This window comes from Balearica regulorum, chromosome 17 (genome assembly GCF_011004875.1).
Source record: "Balearica regulorum gibbericeps isolate bBalReg1 chromosome 17, bBalReg1.pri, whole genome shotgun sequence".
NCBI classification, from domain to species: Eukaryota; Metazoa; Chordata; class Aves; order Gruiformes; family Gruidae; genus Balearica; species Balearica regulorum.
In genome coordinates, this window is record NC_046200.1 from 4,847,147 (window position 1) to 4,870,421 (window position 23,275).

The 23,275-nt window shown below is 42.4% G+C and overlaps 1 protein-coding gene across 1 annotated transcript in view; it reads left to right on the forward strand.

Annotated features, from left to right (window-relative positions):
• Positions 1-23,275, forward strand: part of TMEM132B (transmembrane protein 132B) — a 254,421-nt gene that overhangs the window by 64,736 nt on the left and 166,410 nt on the right. Inside the window, exon 2 of the mRNA XM_075769570.1 lies at positions 3,754-4,633. Within this exon, the coding sequence (XP_075625685.1) occupies positions 3,754-4,633 (880 nt within the window). The remainder of the gene's footprint in view (positions 1-3,753; positions 4,634-23,275) is intronic.

The window sequence follows — 23,275 nt, forward strand, 5'->3', positions numbered from 1 at the left end:
AACCTGTTGCTCTCGGGGTCTTGGTATTGGCTAGTCCAAGTAAGTGTTTTAAAAGGGGCAAAGCACCTGCTTGAAAAACTATTACAAGGTAAAAGTTATTTAGAAATTCAAGCTAAATATCTCAAGTCATGTCCAGCAACGTGTTATTTCCGTACATCTCCCCTCAATGCCCCTAATGCCACAGTAGCCTCAGAAACAGACTGTGTTCAGCCTTTGAGATAGCACTGGGCTCTGGGGATGCTCGTTTGGCTTCCATTTACTTTTCTGCAACTCTTCCTCTCTCTTGTTACATAATTAGGACTAACCCACTTTCTGATCTAATGTTCTGCTCTTTTGATCTTTCTGGAGTGCTTATTAAAGGGCTAGGTGATTTATTAGTTGCATTGTTGCACACCGGAAAGCTGGGAATGTGTCCTGTTTCTCATTGTTACTGTAAGGAGATTGATGCTGTGGTGCCGACGTGCCGAATTAAAAAGGCGGGGTGTTGGCCTGGCATCGCATGAAGTATTTCTTTCTAGATGTTCCTACAGCATCATAAAATGCTGCTAAATTCAGATATCATATTTTGTTGCAGGCTGGTTCTAGGACAAAGCCCAGCCCTGTCTACTGGTGTTTATGGCTTCCCATATAAGCTTTCAGACAAAATTTGTGTCTCGTTTTGTTTGAGTTACAGCAGGCTGATATCTTAGTCTTCATACCAGTTCTGAGAAGAGACACTGAATGTTGCCACTGTAATGAAACGGAGGAAAGGGAAAAACATACCTTTTAAGCTTCCTGTAAATCACTGCTTGAGACAGAGAAAATGTCTGCATAGAGGATGAGGGGGGAAAGTCCTATAATGTAAACACAAAGGTATTTAAGCCTTATCTCATTTTTGATTCCTCTTTAGGCTCAGGAACTATGTCCATGTTTAAATCTGTTCTGCAATTTGGTGTGTCTTGGGAGAAGCCAAATTTTAGCTCTTCTCCCAGAAATCAGGGGGTACTCTTGACTGTGCATCCTTTGCTTATCTGTATGGCTGCACAATATTTATGATAAATGCAACTTCTCAAAAGCATTGCTTTAAATGTAGCTCAATTTATCTACAATTATTTCAGGAAGGTGCTTGTCTGCCTTTGACTTCTTAGTGAAGAAACAGCACCCTTCCTCCCCTTGCTGCCTCAGCTTTCATAGGAGCAAAGGTCACTTTCAGTGACTGAGTTGTGCAAGTGCACAACGGCACAGCAAGCCATGCCATGTCAAGGTGCTCTATAAATAGCAGAGCAGTAATGGAGCTGCTAAAACATCCCTTGGTGACTTTGGTTCTAGAATTGGCATTGATCTCCTTTCTCCCTTCTCCTCCTGTTATGAGCAGGATGAGGTTTGACCTGCAGTGTGTTTCCCGAGCACTTTGTTATTCAGTGATGGGATAAAAGCATTGGGGCTCCCACAGAGCAGCACACCAAGCGGTAGTGGGGCATTGCCCGAGCCCTGCTAAACGGTGGTCACCAGCCTCTGCTCTTTGCCTCCATCCCTGTTGTAGGTTGTTGTGGGTTCCTTGCCTTGTGTGGCCTCCTGTGCCTGGTGCTAATGGGCAGCGGTGTCCATCTTTGCTACACAGCACCTATTGCTTTCCGTGGTGACTGTCTCACCCGTGCCTCCTGCTTCTTACACTACTTGTAGCTTGGGTAGCCTCTTGCCTGGAGGGACTACCTCTGTCTTCTTCCAGAATTGCTTATTATTACTCGCACCTTATGACTTCCCATAGAGAATTGGGGTCTATCAGTTTCTGTATGCTGCAGGGAGTGTGTTAGCTGCCCATTGTTCACATCTGAATTAAGAGATGTGGAAGGGAAGGGCTAAAATGAATTTTCTCCCCCAGAAAAATGGTTGACCCCTGTGTGAGCTATGGTAATGTAGAAAGCTGGCCCGTGTCAGTGTTCGCATGAGGAAGGGAGGAGAAAGTTTCTCATCATCTGGGTTTCTGAATTTCAGCTGGGTGCCCAGGTCTGTGGCTGTGTGCAGCTGGGGGAAGGTGTTGCCTCCACTGGTGTGTTACGAGAGATGGGCTGAAGTGTTTATGCATGGGCATAAGAAATGAGAGGATGCCCAAGTGGGGCAAGCGCATGGTGGCTGCTCTGCAACTGCATTTGCTTGTGGAGCTGAGAGGAAACCCTGATCTGATCCCCATGTGGAGTAGTGAGAGAAGAGACTGTTGATACTGTTTCCTGCTGAGAATTTTTTTATGCTTTTGTATGTTTTTGCATACTTAGTCATTCCCACAAAGAATATTCCAATGGTTGCAGAAAAACCTTGACACAATTAAATATACAGCAAAAGTAAAGGCAGAAATATTGTGATGAAATGAGGAGCATTTAAACAAGCGTAGATAATATCAAGCTATCAAAAGTACACGAGCAGAATTTCAACTGAGAACAGGAGTGGAGTCAAGTCAAATGGATGAGATTTACCCTAGAATGTGTCTTCGATAAGTGTAGGCTTTAAAAATGCACAACCTGAAAAATAGCTTAAATATTAGAGCTTTTATCTGTGCTAAATTGTGGCTCCAAGTATCTGAGTCATCTGGCTTGTAACAGGTGTAATTGTTTGTGTGGTTGTCGTGTTCTGTATCTGCTCTCCCCACTCCTGACAAACAGTAAAATCACCGCTAAGCTTCAGTGAGAGACAACAAGAGCTTTGACCTTAGGATCTGTCATTGTTCCTTTGTTATCTCTGTGCATTATGGAACTGCTTCATTTTAATTCATTTGATTTCTGTTTATTTCTTCTGTGGCAGTCCCAGGAGCTTGTATTCACCGGCTTTTTGTTGGAGCGTATGAATTGTTAGTTTGAAAGACCCACCGTTTCTTTCTGGTAGAATTGCAGCCCAGATTGAATATATCTTGCTATTAATTAGAGATTGGCCCAAACCAAAGACATCTGTTTGATCCCTCCCTCCCTCTGGAATCTTTTCTTGCCTGGAAAAAATTGCTCAGTGCTGACTGGAGGATTGACCATTGTGTTGTAGAGAAACTTTTGTGGTTTCCAAATGTGTTTCATTCTCTTCTGGAATTAAACCAAAAAATCCTTCTAAGCGTCTGTGAACCTTCTGCATGTAAAGGATTTCTCTCCTTCTCTCAAGTTCACTCTTGCCTATAAATCCATCTCACTGAGACCTCTGTCAAACCCCATATTTTTTTATGTGAAAAGTTTTGGTTTCAAGAACACAAAGCTTTTATCAGTTTGCCGCTAACTTCCAAACTGCTGATCTGATGAAAGTGGATTGGGAGAGATGCAGATTTGCAACCCCCCATTGCAGTGTGTGTTAGCAATGTTAGACTAAAGAAAATGTTCTGGTTTACTGCCTACTAATATTCAATATGCTGGTTTCTTACGTATGTTGAAACATGGATGAGAAAAAGTCATAAGTTTGGGCAAGAAAAGAACAAAAACCAACCAGTAAAAAGTTTTGGAACTTAGATTGGTATGTGGCCAATCAATCTCCTTGCTTTATCTAGTACTTGATTAATGGCTTTCAGGTAGGTATTAGATTGGAGAAGGTGGAAAGGGAGGTGTACTGCTGATGCAATGGGATGTTTTCCGTGTATGAGCTTTCAGCCAGCAGTGTTACTCCGTGGTACCTGTGTCAGATTGTTTTGTAATTGTGGCTAACAGTATTGATCTCTGGTAATACATTGCTTTTGAGAAAAACTGAGGGGCATGCTAAGCAAACGTTAGAGTTGTCTTTCTGTTTCCTTTTATCTTTGGCCTGCAGTGGTGGAAAGCCGAGGAGGGATCATGGACAGCATACAGAGATTTTCAAACCTGCCAACGTACCTCCCTGCGAGCTATCACATCTGCAATGCTGATGTTTTCTTCTTCCTCAAAGAAGCCAACCAGGATATCATGAGGAACTCCAGTTTGCAGTCTAGGGTGGATTCATTCTTTATATACAAAGCCAAACTGCCACCTGTCCTAAATGCCACATATGGACCCTTTTCTGTTGAACAGGCTGTTCCCTCGGACCTCATGCTGACTTCTGCATCTTTTGGTTTCACAAATAAATTCACTTTTAATTGGAAATTAAAATCTCACATAATTGACAGCTCAATCTATTCCAACAAACCTAAAATACAAACCTTGTTCTATATTGTGGGGAAGGACTGGGATGACTTTAATTCTGCGGAGAGGTTGCCTTGCGTGAAGATGTTTGCTTTCCTCGAGTCTAGAGAAGTTGTGGCCAGCTGTAGATTGACAGGTCATCTAGGATTATGTGTTGCGGAGCTGGAATTATCTCCTAGCTGGTTCAGCTCCCCTCCACCCCTGGTTTCAGAGGAAACAGCCTCCCTGGAAGGGATTACTGTGGAGCTCTTCTATAAGATTTATACAGCAGATGGGGAATGTTCTCCAGAGGATGCAAAATGGGAAAACAATATCCATGCAGGTCAAGATAATGAACACAAGGCTTTGTCAGCTATGGAGAGGATTGGTAGCATCATTGTTTACCCAAATCAAGACAAATTAAAACAGTCTTCACTGAGGCTAGATGAAAATGTCGTTATTCGCTTACCACTCAACCCGGTCAGAGAAGGTGATGTTGTGACCTTTCATGTTTCCCTGGCTGATGACTCTCTAGCAGACCAGTTTGTATTAAGGTAAGAGAATTTTTAAAGTGCTGTATGCTAACCAGTCTACAAATAGGGACAAATCACTGTCAGGTGTAATTTCTTTGGTTACATTCAGTGTTTTCCTGAGAGAACTTAAGCATTTCCTCTCCAACTGGAGACTATAAATAGTCTTGAATTATCTGTGTGGTTGACACTTTTTAGAACATAGGAATTGATTTTAAAGTATGAGCTATAAATGTTTGTATGATTATTTTTTTGTTTTAATTCTATTTGCTTCTAGTCATAATTCTGCCTCTTAAATTATGCCTCTGTAAGTCAGCCAGGGTAACTGCTGCAATCCATTTTGCTAGACAGTTTGCAGGAGGGTTTTCTCTTTCTTCGGTGAAGCTTCCTCTCTTTTTATCAACTTTCTTATCATCTTTCCAAAGTACATGGGATATATCTCGCACAGGTCATATGTGGTGAGGAACTATTTTGTTGCATTGTACAGAGGGGAGCTGAGAGGTGAGAAAATGAGACGTGCCTCAGCTTGTGTAGGAAGTCTTTGGCAGAACCAGGATATGGATCCAAACTTTGCAAATCGTCGTCAGTTTTTCTGTAGCGCAGCCCATCCTGCTTCCTTAAGCTTTTGACTGTTGCGTGGCCCATTTTTTTTTAAAGTTTTGAGACTTTCTGGTGACCTTTACTTGTGAATCTGCCTGTAATAGGAGAATTCAGGCTTTTCTAACCACCCTGAGGGTTAGTGCTGCATATTTGTTATGTCCTTAGCTGTCAGACTGTGGGTTCAGAGCTGCATAGAGACCAAATTCAGAGAGAAATGTGAGCCAGACTGGGGGAATAAAAGGGCCAAAAGGTAATTGGAAAGTGTCATATGTTGTGAGAATGGGGGACACTTGGGAAAGGAGTTGCAGCCCGCTCTAGCAAACCTCAAAACAGATTTGTGCCTTACTTCTAACTTTTTGATCCGAGAATGATGGGAGCAGAAGATGACAGAAGTGCACTTTGGGGACAGATGTTGAGAAAAGAGACAGCAAACCTTATGCAGCACTTTCAAAGCATTCAACGTTTGTGAAATAGCACATGCATATTAATAAACTTACAGATTGCTGCGTGAATCAGGACAAGTGGTTCATAGCCCAGTGCACAGGCAGATGGAAAGAAATGGTCCACAATATCCCAAGCACTTCCATTTACTCAGGGTGGGGGGAAAATGTGTGAGAAATATCATAGAGTTTAACCAGACTTTAAGAGGTTTGGGTCAGGAAGGGTCTACCTATAAACCCACCTTATTCTTGCCTTTACCTGGCTTTACTGGTTTTTCTTCATTAAATATGGGTTTGGCCAGCATCTCACTGTCAGTAGATGGACCAACCTCACAGAGCTGTCAGGTTTCGGCGTTTGTGTATTGATCCTTGGTGCTATAGCAGAGAGATTATGGAATTTGCCTAAGGCTCTGCAAGGATTTAACAGCAGCTCTTAATTCTCAGTTTTTTGTTCTCTTTACCACACCACAGATAAAATTCCTAGGTATTAGAGACAACTTAAGATGAGGATTTTTTTTTCCATTGGAATTTCTAAAATAACATTTACCTTGTAACAAATGATGTGAGGGTAGAGTTTTGATATTTCTGCTGGCTAGGAAAGCACCAAAAACTTCTTGCAGAGATAGTTTTGATATGCTGTCTTTCAAAAGCAAAATAGTTTATGGAAGCGCTGAGCACAGTAACTAACCTGGGGTTTCAAGGAAGCAGAAAGAGAGGGAGTCAAGAGCCTCCAAACTGGGGACCCCCAGGATGAGCCACAAGAGCCTGGCCACCACCGAGACCCTTGTCTTCTCCCACAGGACCCCATGACTTGCGTGTCTCCAGCCGTCAGGCGGGAGTCACTTTGTGGTGCCCTCCCGACACGCGGAGCCTGCATCTCAGCACTCCTGAGCTGCTGGGAAGGCAGTCAGGTTTCCATGGGGATTTCCTCTTTTGAAAAGTGTGCGGAATGGGTTCATCTCCAGGAGATGTTTCTGTTAAAATAAATCAGCATGTTTTACGTGCCCAGAAATATTTCCTCGGAAAATTCACTATCGGCTCTATGTAGTCTAGCCTGTCTGGTCTTTTATTTGGCTTTGCTTGAATTGTGCTTTTCATCAGAGAAACTGCAAGTATTTTTAGTTAAGCTTCAGCTGAATGCTGAAAGTAAGAGGCAAAATGCAATTCTGCTGATGGTTCACCTGTCCTCCAGGATGGAGAGAGCATCAGCAACTGTTGCTATGATTATTGCGAATGACATACGTGGGGCCCATGGAGAGATTATTCACCTGAAGTTTACACAGTAGGCAGGGAATTATGCCGAGGGAAATACAATCACTGTAGTGCCTGCATCTAATTTATGCAGTTTCCCTCACCGGCTTTCCCTGTTTTTCAGCTCAATGCTAATGCCCGTAAAACCCCAGAAGGTTTTTATATACATAGAATTTCCGTGCATTATAGCCAGAGAAGAATACATTGAAGTGAATGTTTGCCTTGGGAAATATATTTTTGCCTAATATAACTGATTGTTTTTAATCATATCTGTTATATGTGTAGCGGGGTGAATTGCAGTCTGACTCATATGAGACGATAGATCAAAATCAAGTCATTTGCAACGCAGCACCTGATGCCGACCTCGAGCTCTGTCAGTATGCAAAAGAACAGATATGCTCAATTTTATGCACCTATTTACTATTTCATGCTGTGTTGTGTAGTATTTTATGTTGGATTTTGTTCTAGCAAAACTGATTTCAGCTCTCATACAGGAGCAGATTCTTCCTTGTTTTGGTAAAATTTGAGATTCTTAACCACGTTTGCCTACTGAAAAGAGATTGGAAACAGTTTTTTGATTCAGCAATGTGCTGTGTTGAAAGATACTTGTTAAACCCCTGTTCTTCCAGTAATGTCACTTACAGGGTAATACTGCGGGTTAAATGTGAAGCTCCTGCTGTTACTTCCAGTCCCTTTCAACAGTCCAAACTGGTTTTCCTCTGCTTAAGCAAAGTTTTGGTTGTTTGTTTTCATTCAACAACTAGAATTTAAGATTGAGTTGGAGCTCTAGTGCTGTGGTCCAGGGAATTTGTTTCTTTTCATACTGCAATCCAGCCAGTGTGGCTTGGTGTAATTGAAGAACCCAGATATGTCAAGGGGCAGAATTTGGAGGCTAAGTGTGCATTTCATACTTTTGCTGTGCCTGACAGTCATATTGCTCACTTTTTTGACAGATGATCTATACATGTGTGCAGTGAAATTCTTGTGACACTGGAGATTAATTTGTGGCCTTGCCGGTCTGGTCTGTACTGTAAAATTTACCATCTGTGAGCATAAATTTTGCCCATTATGTTAGGTGGGTTGCCACTAAACATAGTTTAACCATAAAGATAGGTGAAATGGGCTATATTGCCATGCTTAAACTTTTTTATGGGCTACCTAGTTTAAAAAAAAAAAAAGGAAAAATGAAGCACAGCTTTGAGATTCCAGCAGGACTATTACATGCATCTGTGTCATAAATTTTCAGGCACTTTTTGTCTTTTGATGCACAGAAGATCTCTGTTACCTTCTTTACTGACAAACATAGGTGAAACATAGTAAATTAGGAAAGATGGAAATCATGACTAAAGAATGGGTAACGCCAACTTTTGCGCTATTTACTAAAGTCATCTCTGGATATACACAGAGAAGCTGTAAAAGAGACAGCAGAAAACAATTCTTGCTTAACTGGAAGGATGGAAATCTCATCCAATAGCGCTGGGAATGGCTTGCATTTCTTTTGTGGTGTATGTTATTATTTAACTCCATCTTGAGACTCAAAAGGGTGTATTTAAAAGAAAAATGGGAGTAATTTTGTACAGCAGGAAAACTTTTAATGGAATAAATGGACAATTGCCCTTGGTTATAGGAAAGAAACCAGGACACTCTCTTTATAAATGAATGGCATGGTTCTGTCCCGTTTTCCAAGTCTCCCCATTTAAACCGTCCATGAGGATGTGCTGGTAATGAAGGTTGAGCACTAATAGCAATTTGTCGAGTCACAGACAAAAAGTGGGTTTGTCGGCATTTGTTACACGTCCCTAACACGAACGACCCATCCTTCTTTTATGCCCGATCAGAATAGAAACGCAGACTGGAGATATTCCAGGAATAATAGTAAGGGGCTGAAACCAGGTAATGAATCCCATGCTAGAGAAATGAAAGCGGCTGTGGTCGGGATGCAGTCCTCTGTCTGGAGGGGAATGGCAGGACCGTGCAAAGAAACCTCGCTGTCGTTCAGTGCCTAGGCAACCTCAGGGAAAAATATTATCTGCTTCTCTCTGCCATGCTCCACATAGTGCAGGGCAAAGATTACTTTTTGATTTTTGGGTGAACCAGTACAAGGTGTAATACATGCCGGTTGGCTTTTACTGATTATTCTCACTAGGAAAAATGATATTAAGGATTTATATTAATAAACATATATCCATATGGAGGAGGTTATGTCGCCTGCTATGGAATAAAAATTGCACAGGCCATTAAAACTGACTTACAAGGCTTCTGCGTTAATAATGAAAGATCTGTAGAAGTCTGAGCAGTCGTCTAGAAGGCCAGAAAAAGATCATTAAGAGGATGTCTCCTGCCAATAGCTGCCAAGAGCAAACAAGGGAAAGAAAACAGAAGGGTTTAGATCTGGAAATGCATAGAAAATGAGAGCATGCAGACTGTGGGGAATGCAGCCTGGCTGTGTGTGAGGAGGAGGCTCCGTGTGGCCTTCATCACTTGTAACCAAGGTACTATGAATGGGGAAGCAGGGCAGGATTATTACTGGTGAGAGAAATAGATGATTAACTGAAGCATCATTTTAGGATGAAAATTCAGCAGAAGTGAAAGTGTTGAGAAAGGGAAAAAATATAGTTCGGAAATTAATCAGAAATGCTAGTTCAGATTTAGAAATAATTACAGAATTAGAGCATTACTGGTGTCTTGAGAATATTTGTTTTTTACTTGAAGATTTTAATAAACCCAGAATGAATGTTTAAATTTGTTATTTCTCTCTTTTCTCTGAATGTACATTGAACTAAATGAAAAACATGAAACAGTAATATGTAACATTAATAAAAAATATCAAGCACTGCAAAGTCTGGAAATGCCAGAGATGTCTGTGCAACCTTAACTCAGTCCCCACGTATATACATGTTATAACATATTCCTCAAAGACAAATTCACACTATTTTTTTTCTAGATCTGCTTCATTCAATGCATACATTGTCTTCCTCCCACTGTTTTCTTTCCTTTTGTCACTGAACGGGAAAGGGAGTAACATCCTTTCAGGATGCTCCTGTGAAGCCTAGGGGAGCTGTCACCAGAATTTTTTTTAGTTTGGATAAACCATTTCTATAAATTACTTTTCAGAAAAGGTTGAACCATTCTTTCATTTTTCTTATTTCTGTTTGAGACTGGTACGTGGCCCAGAAAAAGTGACTTCAGCTGATGAAAGTCTGGCATGATGGTATGGAGTTACAAATTTCAAAAGGATGTTGTATGAAGCAGTTAGACCTGAATCTGTGGTGGCTGAAGTGAAAAAGGCATCCCCCTGGATACCTGCAGGCAGTGCACGGCTGTGTGCACCCACGTGCACAAGCCAACCTGCCCTGGAAGTAGTCTTACCATGCTGCCAGGTTTTCTCTCCTTTTTATATGCTTTAAGATAACCTTCTTTGCCCTAGGCACACTGGTGAGGGAGAAGAAACCACCCCCTCATGCAGTCTTAAAACCAGTTAAAAATGACAAAAAAAAGCACGCTCCTTCCTACAGCTCAAGCAGTCCTAAAAGCTTAAAAACCGATGGATATCCGACAGTGAATAAATGACCCAGTGAATCCTGAAAGACCCTGCAAGACTACAGTCAATAAAGCTTTTTAATGGAATTTTAGATAAAGGTCAACTATCTGCTACAATAATCAGCCGTCCGCGATCACTCTTCATAGGAATAAAACAGGCAGAGCAGCAGCCCCACACGACAGTGAGAAGCTCTTGTTAGTTGTTGGATATTGGCTTTGAAGCACTTCCAGACGGGATCGCAGCATCGTGGTCATAAAACGCTCTTTTTTTTTTTTTATTGAGGCCTTTTCCGACAGCGACTTCTGTCACCCTGCAAAAGGGATCCTGAATGCGCCCCTTTGTCCAGAAACAGAGCTGCTTGTTACTGTGGCGTTGTTAAGGTGTTGTAAAGATAAAGGAGGATGAGACAGCGATGGGAAGCTGTGGTGCTGAGTTTGGGTGACAGTGGCAAATGTCCCTGCTGTCTGCCCCTTTGCTCTCCCTCAGCAGCCCTGGCTTAGGGATGCTCCCTTCTCCCACAGGAGCAGGGAACTCTTAAGAGTTGGAGCAGAGGACTTGACCAAAATGCAGAATTAGAGTAATTAAAAATATTTAGCCTGTGTGTGTATTTCATTGGAGTTTTTCACTGATAAGGTGAATAGTTTGACTGCTAGTTATTTTTAATTTTGACAGTTTGAGAACATTTCACGTGTAGGATGGGGGAACACTGAGTACAGCTGGGATAAAACAAGGACCCACTTTCCATTGGAAAAGGTGTTTGGTTTGCCTTGAAACCCCACTTTCTCTTCTATTCGACTTCTGCCAGCAGCACAGCTATCTCATTCATCTGCCCATCTGTGTCTATGAGCACTAAGGGATGTGGCAATGTTATGTAAATTAATTTGCTATATCTCATATTCAGAACCATAAAGTGGAAAAAAAGAGAGTTATGTTGATTTTAAGTCGGTGTGTGAGCAGGCATCACATCTCTGCAGTACTGAACTACAAGTGGGTAAGCAGTGCTGTGTGTAACTGGTGACAGTGCATCTTGTTTGACACATCAGATTGTTTTGCACGTGTGTGACAAAAAAGGTTTATAATAGGAGCCCCGACAACCTCTTGTCTGCCAGTGTGTTAGCAGACACTGCTATACTCTGCAAATGGAGATGATGTGAAAAGCGTTTCCCATGGATTTGGAAGGTGCCAATACGCCATGTGACTTGACACACACTCAGCCTTGTTGATGGTAATGGAAAAAGATTTTACATTTTTAAATGGTTCGGGTTCTACAAGCTTGTTCCTAGGCTGATCCCCGTCTCCGAAAGCTTCGACATGACAGCTCCTGCTAATTAACTCCAGACAGCTCCTACACAACTCAATGCTTGCTTCGGGGCCGGGTGTGGATCTGCAGCGCACTGTCTGCAGATGTGGCACGGCCATGCTGAGAGCAGAGTATGAGCCGTGGTTAAAATGTTTGCAATGCAGAGCATGCCTGGGAAGGAGGCAAGAGGATTTTGGAGGAAACCACCGCTAAAAGGACACCCTTGGTTTGTTGCACCTGCTCAGACTCCCTCTATGCCATGGGAAGGTGTGCTCGGTGGTGATCCCTCTCGGATGGTGAGGAGCTGTGTCTAAGGGGCTGCTGAAGGTTCAGCCTCTCTGGCCTGCACAGGATGTTGCCGCTGCCCTTCTCCAAACCTTTCTTTTGCTGGAGGCTTTCCTGTCTGTAGTTACTGCCTTGCAGGAAGGGACAGATGATTTAACCCTGCTGTGATTAACATTGGTGCAGATACGAAATGGGAAGGAAAAGCCACCGATGACTGAATTGGGAGTTGAGTTTTGCCTGTGAGCACCTGGCTCTGAATTCAGTTACCTCCGTTAATGAACACAAAGTTGCCTTCAGGTGACAAAACTGCTTAAATACAGTGTCACAAAGAATAATTTAAGGAAGGCAGCTGCAGGATAAACATTTTCTTTGTACTTTTTTTTTTTTTTTTTTATACCTTGTACTCAGGTTGGGAACACAGGTCAGAAAAGGGTCCTGTCTTTGAGTGATCATTTCAAGTTCAGGGACCCACTGTAGCTTTTTGCAAACTGTGTGTCCTAGTGAGTGAGTTCCTGGTGGGGAGCTGGGGGGAATGTCTTTGTTTTGGACAATATGCTGAGTGGTCCCTGCTTTGTGCTGGCAGACAATGATGGCATTGATCAGCTTCTTGTACAGCTCTTCATTAGCTGGCAGTGCAGTAAATCACGGTCTTGTTTAAACAAGTCAGACACAACAGTGATTTGGTTGTTGATGCAGTTACTTCTAGTGTGTAATGAATAGTATTAAAAGAAAAATATAAAAATGTATCTACTTTGAAATTCACTTTCTTCCTGAGGCAAATGTTTTGGACTGTGCATTGCTGTCGTTTTATCCTGGTAAAAACCAGACTACTATTCCGTGAAGGTTATGAAGTATTGTTTTGAGTGAGGACATTGATCTCAATTTCTTCATATTCCTGCTGACGCAACAAAGAGTTGCTTTACCCATGAGTGTTTGCATGGTCTGATACAAGAAGGCCAGTGTGATGGTTAGCTGACAACTCTGTGGAGGGAGAACTTTCAGAAAAAGCAGGAGACAGAATATTGCAAGAAAATTGTCAACATATCTTGTTTTGGATGCTTCTCCTGCCCCCCCCCAATTTATATCAGTAAAGGACTCCTAAGAAAATCTGGTTTTGGACAAAGCAGTGCAGGGACCTATGTTTTGTGCAAGGTATTTAATAGTTCAGATAGGTGCCATGTGTGCCTTGGATGGTGTACTCAGCCAGGGTACGAAAGAAATCATATTAACAAAGTTATTGGATCCCAGATGAATCAAAAGAGCTGCAGGAGAAGAAAACAGTGACAAATGAGTCTGCCATCCCGAGGCACAGCAAATGGTGCTTACAGTTAAAGCTATTTCACTTCTTGCACTGTTCGGTTGCCAGCCCTCCAACACTACACGGGCACTGGGGAGCGGGGCAGTGATGCTTCATGCTGTCAGAGCTGCAGAAGACCCCCATGCAGTGGGGCCAGCATTGTTTCACATGAGGGTATGGCAGCAGCAGCTCTTCTTGTGTTTCCCAGAGCCTGGGAGCTGCTCCTGCGTGACAGGGTTCATCTCTCATCTCCCCCCAGCGTTTTTAAGTCTGCCACTTAAAAGCCCCTGCTCTGAGCAGTGCTGGGTGTCAGTGCCCTGCGTGGAGCAGTGCTTCATCCTGTATTGTTACACACAAATACATAAGAGGAAAACATCTCTAAATTATATTCTCCTTAGGATCTCTGTTGAGATGCTGTGGATATTCCCTTCCCAGCAGAGGAGGGAATTGGGTCAGAGCCAGCAGTATTTCCAGGGATATCCCAATGAGGAGGGTGGTGCTGTTGTGAGGGCTGTTTTCAAGCAGCCCCATGTTTGTGGGGCAAATTTGTCACCCTTATCACTCTGAGCCCTCAGGCATAGCTCTAGGAGGTCTCCCTCTGCTCCTGCCATGCTTTCATTTAAGTTTCTCGCTAAGACCAAAATATACCTTCCCTTCCCCACTACATCCTTTTTTAAATTTTCCTGCCAAGTGAACTTTCTCGGTTGCTTTCTTCTCACTGTGTGGCCCAAGCTTTTGTGGTATTAACGAAGGAGTCCTCAAATGTGTTTTCATTGAATCCCCATCTCTAATTGCGCCGGTCCTAGAAGACAGCAAGTGGGAAAGGAAGAGAAGCAGAAGTGTGGGATAGACGGTGCCTTGTTCATGGGCTTTCTAAACATCTGCTCAAGTTAATGAGGATCTGGGCAAGAAACGTGCCAAGAGGCCACAGGAAGCGCACGTATGAGCACTTTGATGCAGATCCCTGATGGAAGATGATGATAAAATGCACCAAGTGATGCTTGGGGACGGTCTGAAAAGTATCCCATCCTGGGAGGTGACAGAGGGTAAGGGAGAAGTGGTAGCTGACTGTGAGAATCTGGACTAAAATCCAAATGTATTGTGAGTTTTGGGTTGTTTTGGATCTGGGAGTTTGGCTCTGGCCCATCTCTAATTTAATTTGCCTGGCCAGAGTCTTCTCTCTCTTACACAGAAAAGAGGGGTGATTTAATTGACTTCCGCAGAGTTGCTTAGGATTTGTGCCAGTAAAACTATTTGAATTTGGTTGTGTGCAAGGCACATGTGTGTGCCAGTGTTCTAGCTTCATATTTCTGATAATTACTGGGAAATTTGTTAGGGACACTAGTAACCCTGGGTGGGTGGGTGGATAGGACACAGATGGATAGGGAACGGTCATATTTTGGGTACTGTTTTTAATGACACACAGTAACACTAGTAGTAGTCTTAATTGTGGCATTTCCTGCTGTTATCTCTATAATGTGGCATAAGTACCTATGCTCTTCAGCTAAGATGACTTTTGACTCATTTGCCAAAGCTAATAACCCTTTAAAAATAATTTAAACCTTTTTAGAAGTATTTCACTGATGCTCCTGGGACTAGTAGTCCTTTATTTGCTATGGAGCAGATACAGAATGAATAGCAGTACTGTGGACTCCCTCAAACAGCGACCTTATGTGAGATGTAGTGATTACAGCAATTAAATCCTCTTTGCCAAGGCAACCAGGGCTTTATTTCAAACTGAAGTTAGGTTTTTTTTCCCCCAAATGAATCTCTTCCGCATGCATTATTCATTTTTCTTTGGAACATTTAGCCTGTATGAGTTGCACGAGCTCAAATTCAGTATTATTATTTATTAATTATTGCATTGAGGTAACGTCTAAGACAGTCTGCCTCAAGGGGTCAGAGAGCGCAGAGTTTCCCCATGCAGCCAGAAGCAGAACAAGGCCATAACCCTTGTCTTGGGGTGGGGGTTGAAGACTTAACAGCATTTCTAGAACAACTTGTGAAGAGTTTCCATTTGCTTTTTGCTTGACTCTGTAACCCATGTCAAGGAAATTTGGGATGTTTTGGTCCCACGCATGCTTAGGCCATTACAGTTTTGACCATACTCTTAAACTTTTTTACTTAAGTATTTAAAAAAAAAAATAGGTTGTGTCAGCTGAGGCTTTCTAAGTCCAACTATGTTTGGGTGACTTGAACACTGAACTTGTTGTTGCTGTGGCTCTTGCTTGGAGAGGAGAAGGTCAGTGATCAGAAACGATGGTTAAGATATGGAACATTTTCTTCAACAATTTTGGAAATTCTAGCTTAGGATGGGTTTTTGATTCCTTTTCTCAAAAAAAAAAAGTTAAAGAATTGCCTATATACTTGCTTTGAATGTGCTACACTTTCATTTTAAGATTAAATGAGTTCATTGTCTGTTTCTACTGTTACATAAATAGCATCTTGATTGACAAGAAAACTAAAATGATTCTATTTAAATCTGTACTGCTCTCCTAAGAAATATACATTCATGATTCCTGGGATGACTGAAAGATTTACAATAGTTTATAATCTGGTATCATTTCATTCTTCTCTTCGTATTATTAATCACCTTGACATAAAACGTCAGGAGAACTTTGTTCAGCTTTCATGATTTGGACTGAGAAAGCCATACTTTAGTATTAATGTTTCTTAGGAAATTGGGTAGATATCTTTGCATTCTGGGAACCATAAAATGGATGAATGATGTCCTTTGACTAGACATTAGATGCTTACAAGGTGCTGAAGTTGAAGAATGGTTGAAAGAAACCTGCAGCTGTACCACCTTGGGAAGAAAAATGACCATGCAAAGCAGATCTGGTTCAGGTCAATATTTGGTTGTAGATGTCTGAAATCACACGTACTGCGGAGGCTGGTGTCTGTGGTTGATCCTTCTCGTGTTAGTGCCAGGCAGCTGTCCTGGTGTGGCTGTGTCGATGTCTTGTTGGCGACACAAAACCCGAGTCCCAATTATTTGGTCATGTAAAGATTCCGGGTTGCGTTTCACAAGCCCAGAGGCAGTCAACCAGGATCCTGGCTGGGTTTCAGCTTCAGTAATTACAACTTGCCAGCGCACATTCTCTCTGCCTCTTAAATCACAGTCACTATTTTTCACTTCCTTTGCTAAACTGCTGTGTCCCCCATAATGTTGTTGATGATAATAGTTCTAATGCTTAGCCTATTTATGTAACATTACTTTATCTGTAATGTCTCACGGTGTTTTTACAAGAAATATCTGCCATTGCTTTCATTTTACAAATTACTATTTTTATTGCTCATGTTCCAGTGATATACCTCAAATATGAGATGCTTTCCAAAGGGAGGAAAGGCAATGCCCCTTCTACCCCCAGACCGTTACTTTTGAATGAGGACTGTGGGGATGAGGGGATGTTCCTGCCCTTTTCTTTAGCTCTCTTACTAGGGCAAATGTATTTGGGATGTCCAAAAGAGTACCCAACACAAGGCTGGTGAGTTTGGTGGGAAGGGAGGTGCCATCCTGTGCGTGAATCCTGTGCTGCCCCCCCAAATGCTGATGCCAGTCCATCTTCCCTGGGGCTCTGCCCCTCCATCTGTCCCTTAGAGGTCTGGGCTTTTCCCAGCCTACCTGGATCCCCTCCATCCCCGGTCTCCGCACAGGGGAGATTCAGGATGACTGCACAGGCTGGATCTGTGTGCAGGCCAGGAGAGGGCAGAGTGGACTTGTGTCTGGCTTGCGTCTGAAACGGAAAACCCAGGCAAAAGTCAACAGCGGGTCGGGAGGGGAATAATTCTGGGCAAGGATGGGGCTTGGTGCTGGCATAGGTGCCTGGACTGGGATGGGAAGCTACTTCACTGGCTGTGATCCCCATGAATGGACTCAGCACATCACCCACCTCAAAAATGCCTCTATAGGGGTAGGTTTAGCAGCTTGTTCACCCAGTGGTTCAAGCCCTCTGCAAAAGGCCAGACACTCCCCCAGGTATTATCTCTTTCTGAGGAGGAGCAGGTCTCTGCTGGGGTGTCCTCCACATGTCCTGGGGTGCACCTGGGCAGTAGGCAATGGCTGTGTGCTCATTTATGTAATCTTGCTACCTGAAATTGAAATGCATGTAATATGTTTTTTTTCTTTTTCTTTCTCCCCCCTCCCTTCCTTAAATGATTTCTGAAGGCTATGCATTTTCTTTTTATGAATGCGCTGTGCCCCTTGTGTGTACTGGACATTGCAAATTCACTTAATAAAGCAAACTTCTCCACTGGTCTGTGGGTTAAGAAGCTGTAAGTGAGCTTGTCTCTTTACAGAACAACTTTCTTTTTGGACTTGAAAAACAATGGAAATGTAGTTAATGTTCAGCCTGACAGAGTCTTAGCAAACATATTAAGGACTTCATTTAATAAAATCGTATTTCACTTTCATAGACAAGAAGCAGAATAGAGTTGAGTCTTTTTTAATGAATAAAGTCCTTAGTAAGGCACTTGCAATCTTTCTTTATGTGAGACTCATTCTCAGTTTTTTTATTTTAGGAGCCAGGGAGATTTAGTGCAGCATTTTCTAAATTGTATCTTGCTTCCTTTGGAACTGAATGGAAAGGGAAATGTATCTTAATGTTAAACAGACATGAAACAAAAATGTGTTTTTTCCCCAAAGAAAAGTTAAACATTTGCAAGAAAAATGTTCTTCACGGAAATTTCAATTCTGTTAAAAACGTATTTACTGTCAGAAAATAATGGTGCTGGAGGAGCTTTAATAATAAACCAATTTGTGTGTACCACGGGAGTGGACATTTTCGGTCTTTTGTTGTAAGTCATGCTGGAAGGGCTGCCACTGGGCTACAAGAGCACAGATATTTTCACACTGGGATTTGTGTCTACTTGAATTATGTGAATAAGTCTATTGAAATACAACTGGGAAAAAATTCATCGTGTGACTTATTATGAAAACATTGCTTTTTACTCCATTCAGTGATGTTTGAGCAGCTCCATGTATTTTTCTCTCAGATTTTTTTTTTTTTTTAAATCTTTTTCCTTAAATACCCTCTTTGCACAGTGCCTCGATTGTACCACACACAGACAATGCGACAGCAGACTCCTGATTTCTGGGTAACTGGACTGCTGCAGCTAACGAATAACATTAATGGGCTGGGTGTGAGCTGCTTTCCCAAGGCACTGGGGTTGCACGGTGCTCTCCTTTCCTTCATTGATCCAATTTGTTGTGATCAGCAGGTGCACTAAAGCATGCAAATTTAAAATTTGCTTTGAGGAAAATTGAGTGGCGTTTTTCCCTGAAACAAGCTATTTCTCTGAACATCTCTGCCAGCTAGCTTGCTTGGGAGAATATTTGCAGAAATGGAATGCAAAAGTGATACAAACGCAGCCAAATTGAATACATTTACCAATGTAAAAGGCTTGGCTTTTTTTAGGCTTGCAAAACTCTTTGGGGTGAGGACTATCACTTTGTGTAGATTTATAACGTCTTACATAATAGGTCCCTAAACACATTGGCCTTCAGGTGCCACTGCAGTCTGATGGGTTTAATAACGGTGACAGTGACAATGCTGGTCCCACCCAGCTTATAGACTCGTAAGATTTAAAGACAGCTTAGGTACCTTTTATCCTTTCCAGTCCACAGTCAGTCATGCTTGATAACAGTGTGAAAATTGGATTTGTCAACCAGTAATCCCTCAGTGATCGATAATTAGTTGTAATTATGCGCTGTTTAAGTGCTATGGAGAGAAAATTGAAGTTTGTGGCCGGAGTAGGAAATGAAGAATGGCAAGTACACCAAGACATTTGGCGTAAGAGAAATTAATTTAAAGAATTGAATTAGCACAAAGAATGGTGTGTTAAGCTACCTTCTATAGCCAGGCCACATCACACAGCTGTAGGGGTAGTAGTATTTAAGGCTAAGCAGGCTAATGTAGTCCTTAGTGAGCTTGCTGACCATAAAGCACCATAACTTGAACAACAAGGAGGTTTGCTTTTTATTTATTGTCACCCAGAAATGTGTCCAATCTGAAATTTCATGAGCAAGCCCTTATTTGCGAGGAAATAACCTTTGAAACTTCTACTGTGTTTATAATCAAAGATCCTTCCCCCGACCTGGTTTAAATTTTTGTCCAAATGTATGTGCTACGAGAAACTGAAGTCACTGCTTGAATAGTCACTCATGGGACTATGCCACTCTTTTTGCACTCTCTGTGAAAAGGTGCATGTGGTTTTGTTTTGGATGGAGGAGGAAGGGTCTTCGTTCGCTTCTCTTTGCTTTCTTCTCTGCTCAAAAGAGCCCAGCAGACCAGGTTTCCAGATGGACAGAGATGTGTCTGTGGAGGTTCTGAAATCCAGTTGTGTCTGTCCTGGTGTTCTGTACAGACTTTGAAGTTAACTCTGCCACCAGTAACTCTTCTCAGTCAAGGAGCCAGAGAGTGTCTTTGTTTATCTGTATATCCATGGGTGATTTCTGCTACCTCGAATGCCTGATTGTCAGTCTCTAAATAGACATGCAAAATGAAACTGTTTAACTGCAGGAGGTGGGAGTGAAATAGCTGGAGTAGACCTATTACCCAGTGGTATGTGAGAAAGAGCCAGCAAAATTTATGGTTTTTGAAGGACCAGTGTATTTTTAAGCTTCTTGTATTCCTACACTTCACAGCCAAGATTAGCAGATTGTTGACAGCTCCATGATATATTTGCTGTCACCTGGCTAGAGTCCGACGTAAGTGATAAATTTTTAGTTTGAATGAGCTTGTGTGACGTGCAGTGACATATATTTTTGTTACTACAAGTATGTAGTGTGTCCTATGGTTGGGGATTTTGGTACTGTTCTTGGTGTGGCCTTGAGTGATTTGCTTGCTTTCCTTGTGCATCTGTTTCACCATCCAGGAAAAAATTGAGAAAATGACATATTCCTCATATGGTGTGATGGCTCATTCTTTTTCTGCAATGTTGGAGCCTGACATAAGCTTGTATCATTTTCACTGAGTTCAGTAAAAACTGTCTGCTGGCAGGAGGCAGTAAGTGCTCTGCAGAAAAGAATCCAACATTTCCAGTTGCTGTTGTTGAATTTCATGTATCTTGGGTATATGTCGTGTGAACCTAGATTCAAAAACTTGGAGTGTTTTTGGAGTGATAATACTATATTCTGGGAAGATTCCCCTCCGCGAATACACATTTAATATGGAAGAAGGGACAGTGTGAATCAATTTTGTCCTCACGTGACTGAACACCTAGAGGAACTGAATTTGCAGATTTTGGCATGAGGGTAAAACCATAGTGCTATATATAGGCAAACTCTATTGCAATGAAGAAGAAAGATAAATGATAGTTTATTGAATTCCCTCATCTTCATAGTTTCTGGTGTCTAAATTTATCTCATCAAAGTGAAATCTGTCTTCCCTAGGCCTTTTAAAAGGTCTCACGTGTATCAGCATTAATAGGATGTAGCTGCGTTGAAGCTGCTATTCTACTGCTTAAGAAATACCTGAGTCAGACATACTGGCTTTGCTTGCAGGGGGAGAAGGAAGAGAAGTACAGTGTTACACCCCAAGCTGGGGACTTACGTTTGCTGGGGGAGCTGGAGCTGGCGATGGACTGCACAGGAGACGTCACCTGTGGCAGATCAGCGAGGGAAATGGTGGCACAAACAATGTTTGAAACCACTGCAAAGCATAGCTGAGAACTGGGAGGTCTAGAAATTGTCTATCACTTCTAACAGCAGCTTTTATCAGCTTGACAAACAGGAAGTTTGAAAAGCAAGTGATTATTTTATTCCCTGGAATAGGAACATTGAATTTTCTCACTGAAGACCATTCAGAAATGTATGCACACTAACTACTTCAGTTCTTCACCTGGAGGATAAAAGCAGCAGTTTCCAAGCTGGGTAATACAGGTCTGTTTGATGTGACTGCTGGGAGGAAGCAAAGAGAGAAAAGAAATTCTCTGAGAAGGCTGCTGAGTCTGCCAGGGAGGCAAACAGACAGAAATGCAACACTAGTGCAAAGGCATTTGAAAGCAATTCTGCTTGTGCATGCGGCATGGGAACCACGGGAAGCTGAGAACCTGTCCCTTCAGTCACACGGTGAAGCAGGGATGCGATCCTGAGGGTATACATGGCATGTGTGTGGCAGATGAACTCGTGCGGGGCCCCGTTAGCTTGTGCTGTCTGCTTTCCATGGCTGGTGTGCCGGGGGAAGCTTGGCAAAGATTCGTTTTGGTGGAAACCAGTGCTCTGTAAGGGGATTTTACAGTACATGCACATGCGGACTCCCCGGATCAGGCCTGATTAATGGATTTGGCCAGAAAACCAAAGGGAGTAGCCAGTTTGGGAAGTGGTACTGCTGTCCGTGCAAGTCTCTCCGAGAGCTCGGAGCATCTGTGCCCTCCAAACTGCCAAGGAAGGAGCAGCAGCAATCTTACAAAGCGGGTAAACTAAGAAGCTATATATACACAGTATGTATATGTGTAAAAGAGCAAAGTCCTCACCGCTACTGGATTGTGTATTCATAATGTTCTGGAGAAAGGTTCAAACTGTGTCTAGAAATGGATCCTTCTGAATTTGAGAGCAGTTTAATGGTAGAATGTAGCAAACAAAAAAATGTGAATATGCATAATTAAAATGCATACTTTAAACTAAATGTCATATGAGTTTAGATTTCCTAGACAGTTTTCTGAGGTTTTAAACCCTGGATGCTTCCAGAGAGCAAGCAATTTGGTGCCGAAAGTCCATCATGTTATAGAGCCTATGCCATTTTTACATACCTTGGGCTGAAGAGTACAGGAATTCATAGGTTACAGGGATCAATATTGTTTCTTTCAAGTGTAAGTATTCAAGGCAAGTATGTTTGCAACAAAGGAAGTATCCATGTCCACACACCCAGTTTACTTTGAAACAACATAGTTGTTTACGTAAATTATTGTGCCTTTGTGTTGCAAAAATGGAGTTGGAGAATGATGCTTGGAAAACCAGAAAAGGACAGAGAAGCAGAATTAGCTTGAAAACACAAATCTTGGGTGGTGGAGACTGAGAAGCATCAAGAGACAGGGAAAGTCGGCTCTTTCTCTATCAAGGAAATTTTTCGCTTTTGTGCAGGCAGAGCAAGGAATTAAGCCTGAGCAAAAAGCTTGAGGGTTGTGCCCATTCAGCAGTGCCTTGAGAAGTGCCACAAGTAGAGCTGGCATCCTCTGTCTTGTTTTAGTGTAGCTTTGTTTCATGGGGGAGATGAGGGGCAGATGTCCAGCGCAGAAGCATCTCACTCAGGTTTGATTCTGCCTCTGTGGCAGTTCTCTGTTGCCTGCTTCTCGCTCAGCTACCTACATGTCCTCCTCCAACAAGGGTAGAGACACTCACCAAAGCACCTCCAAAACTCTAATGTGCTTAGACATCAAAAATGGAAGGTGTACCTCTCTTGCTACAGAGTTGTGGTGACCGCTTGCCTTAGGGGGGAGAGCATATGCACAGCAAATGGACACTTATGTAACTCTATTAGCTTATACTGTATGATTTCAACCGTTGGTTTGCCACAGGGAGCTGGAGAAGAAGAATTAGGTAATATAAATAGAAAGATGACATCCTCAAAAAGAGTGCCATTCAGCACATATTGCTGGCTGGCCTCATGGTTCAGAGCCGATAAGCAAATTTGGCCTGAATCCTGTTGCAGCATTTTACAGTGGCACCAGCGTAGCAGAAGAATTGGCAATATCAGCAGAGGTGGACACTGTGGATGTGATTCCTGCCATCCGCTGCCTGCAGCTCTGACTGCGGGAGCCTGCCTCTCAGTGGCAGAAACCTAGGGCCAAATTAATTGTGATTAATTTTGATTATGGACCGTTCCCTTTGAAGTGACTCTAGAGATGAATTTGTCCTGTGTGTGCTTTAAATGGCAAGTTGCTCAGAAGTGCTTCTGCTAATGCATCCTCCAGGTTTATTTAAAATATCCTTTCTTTCTTTCTTTCTTTCTTT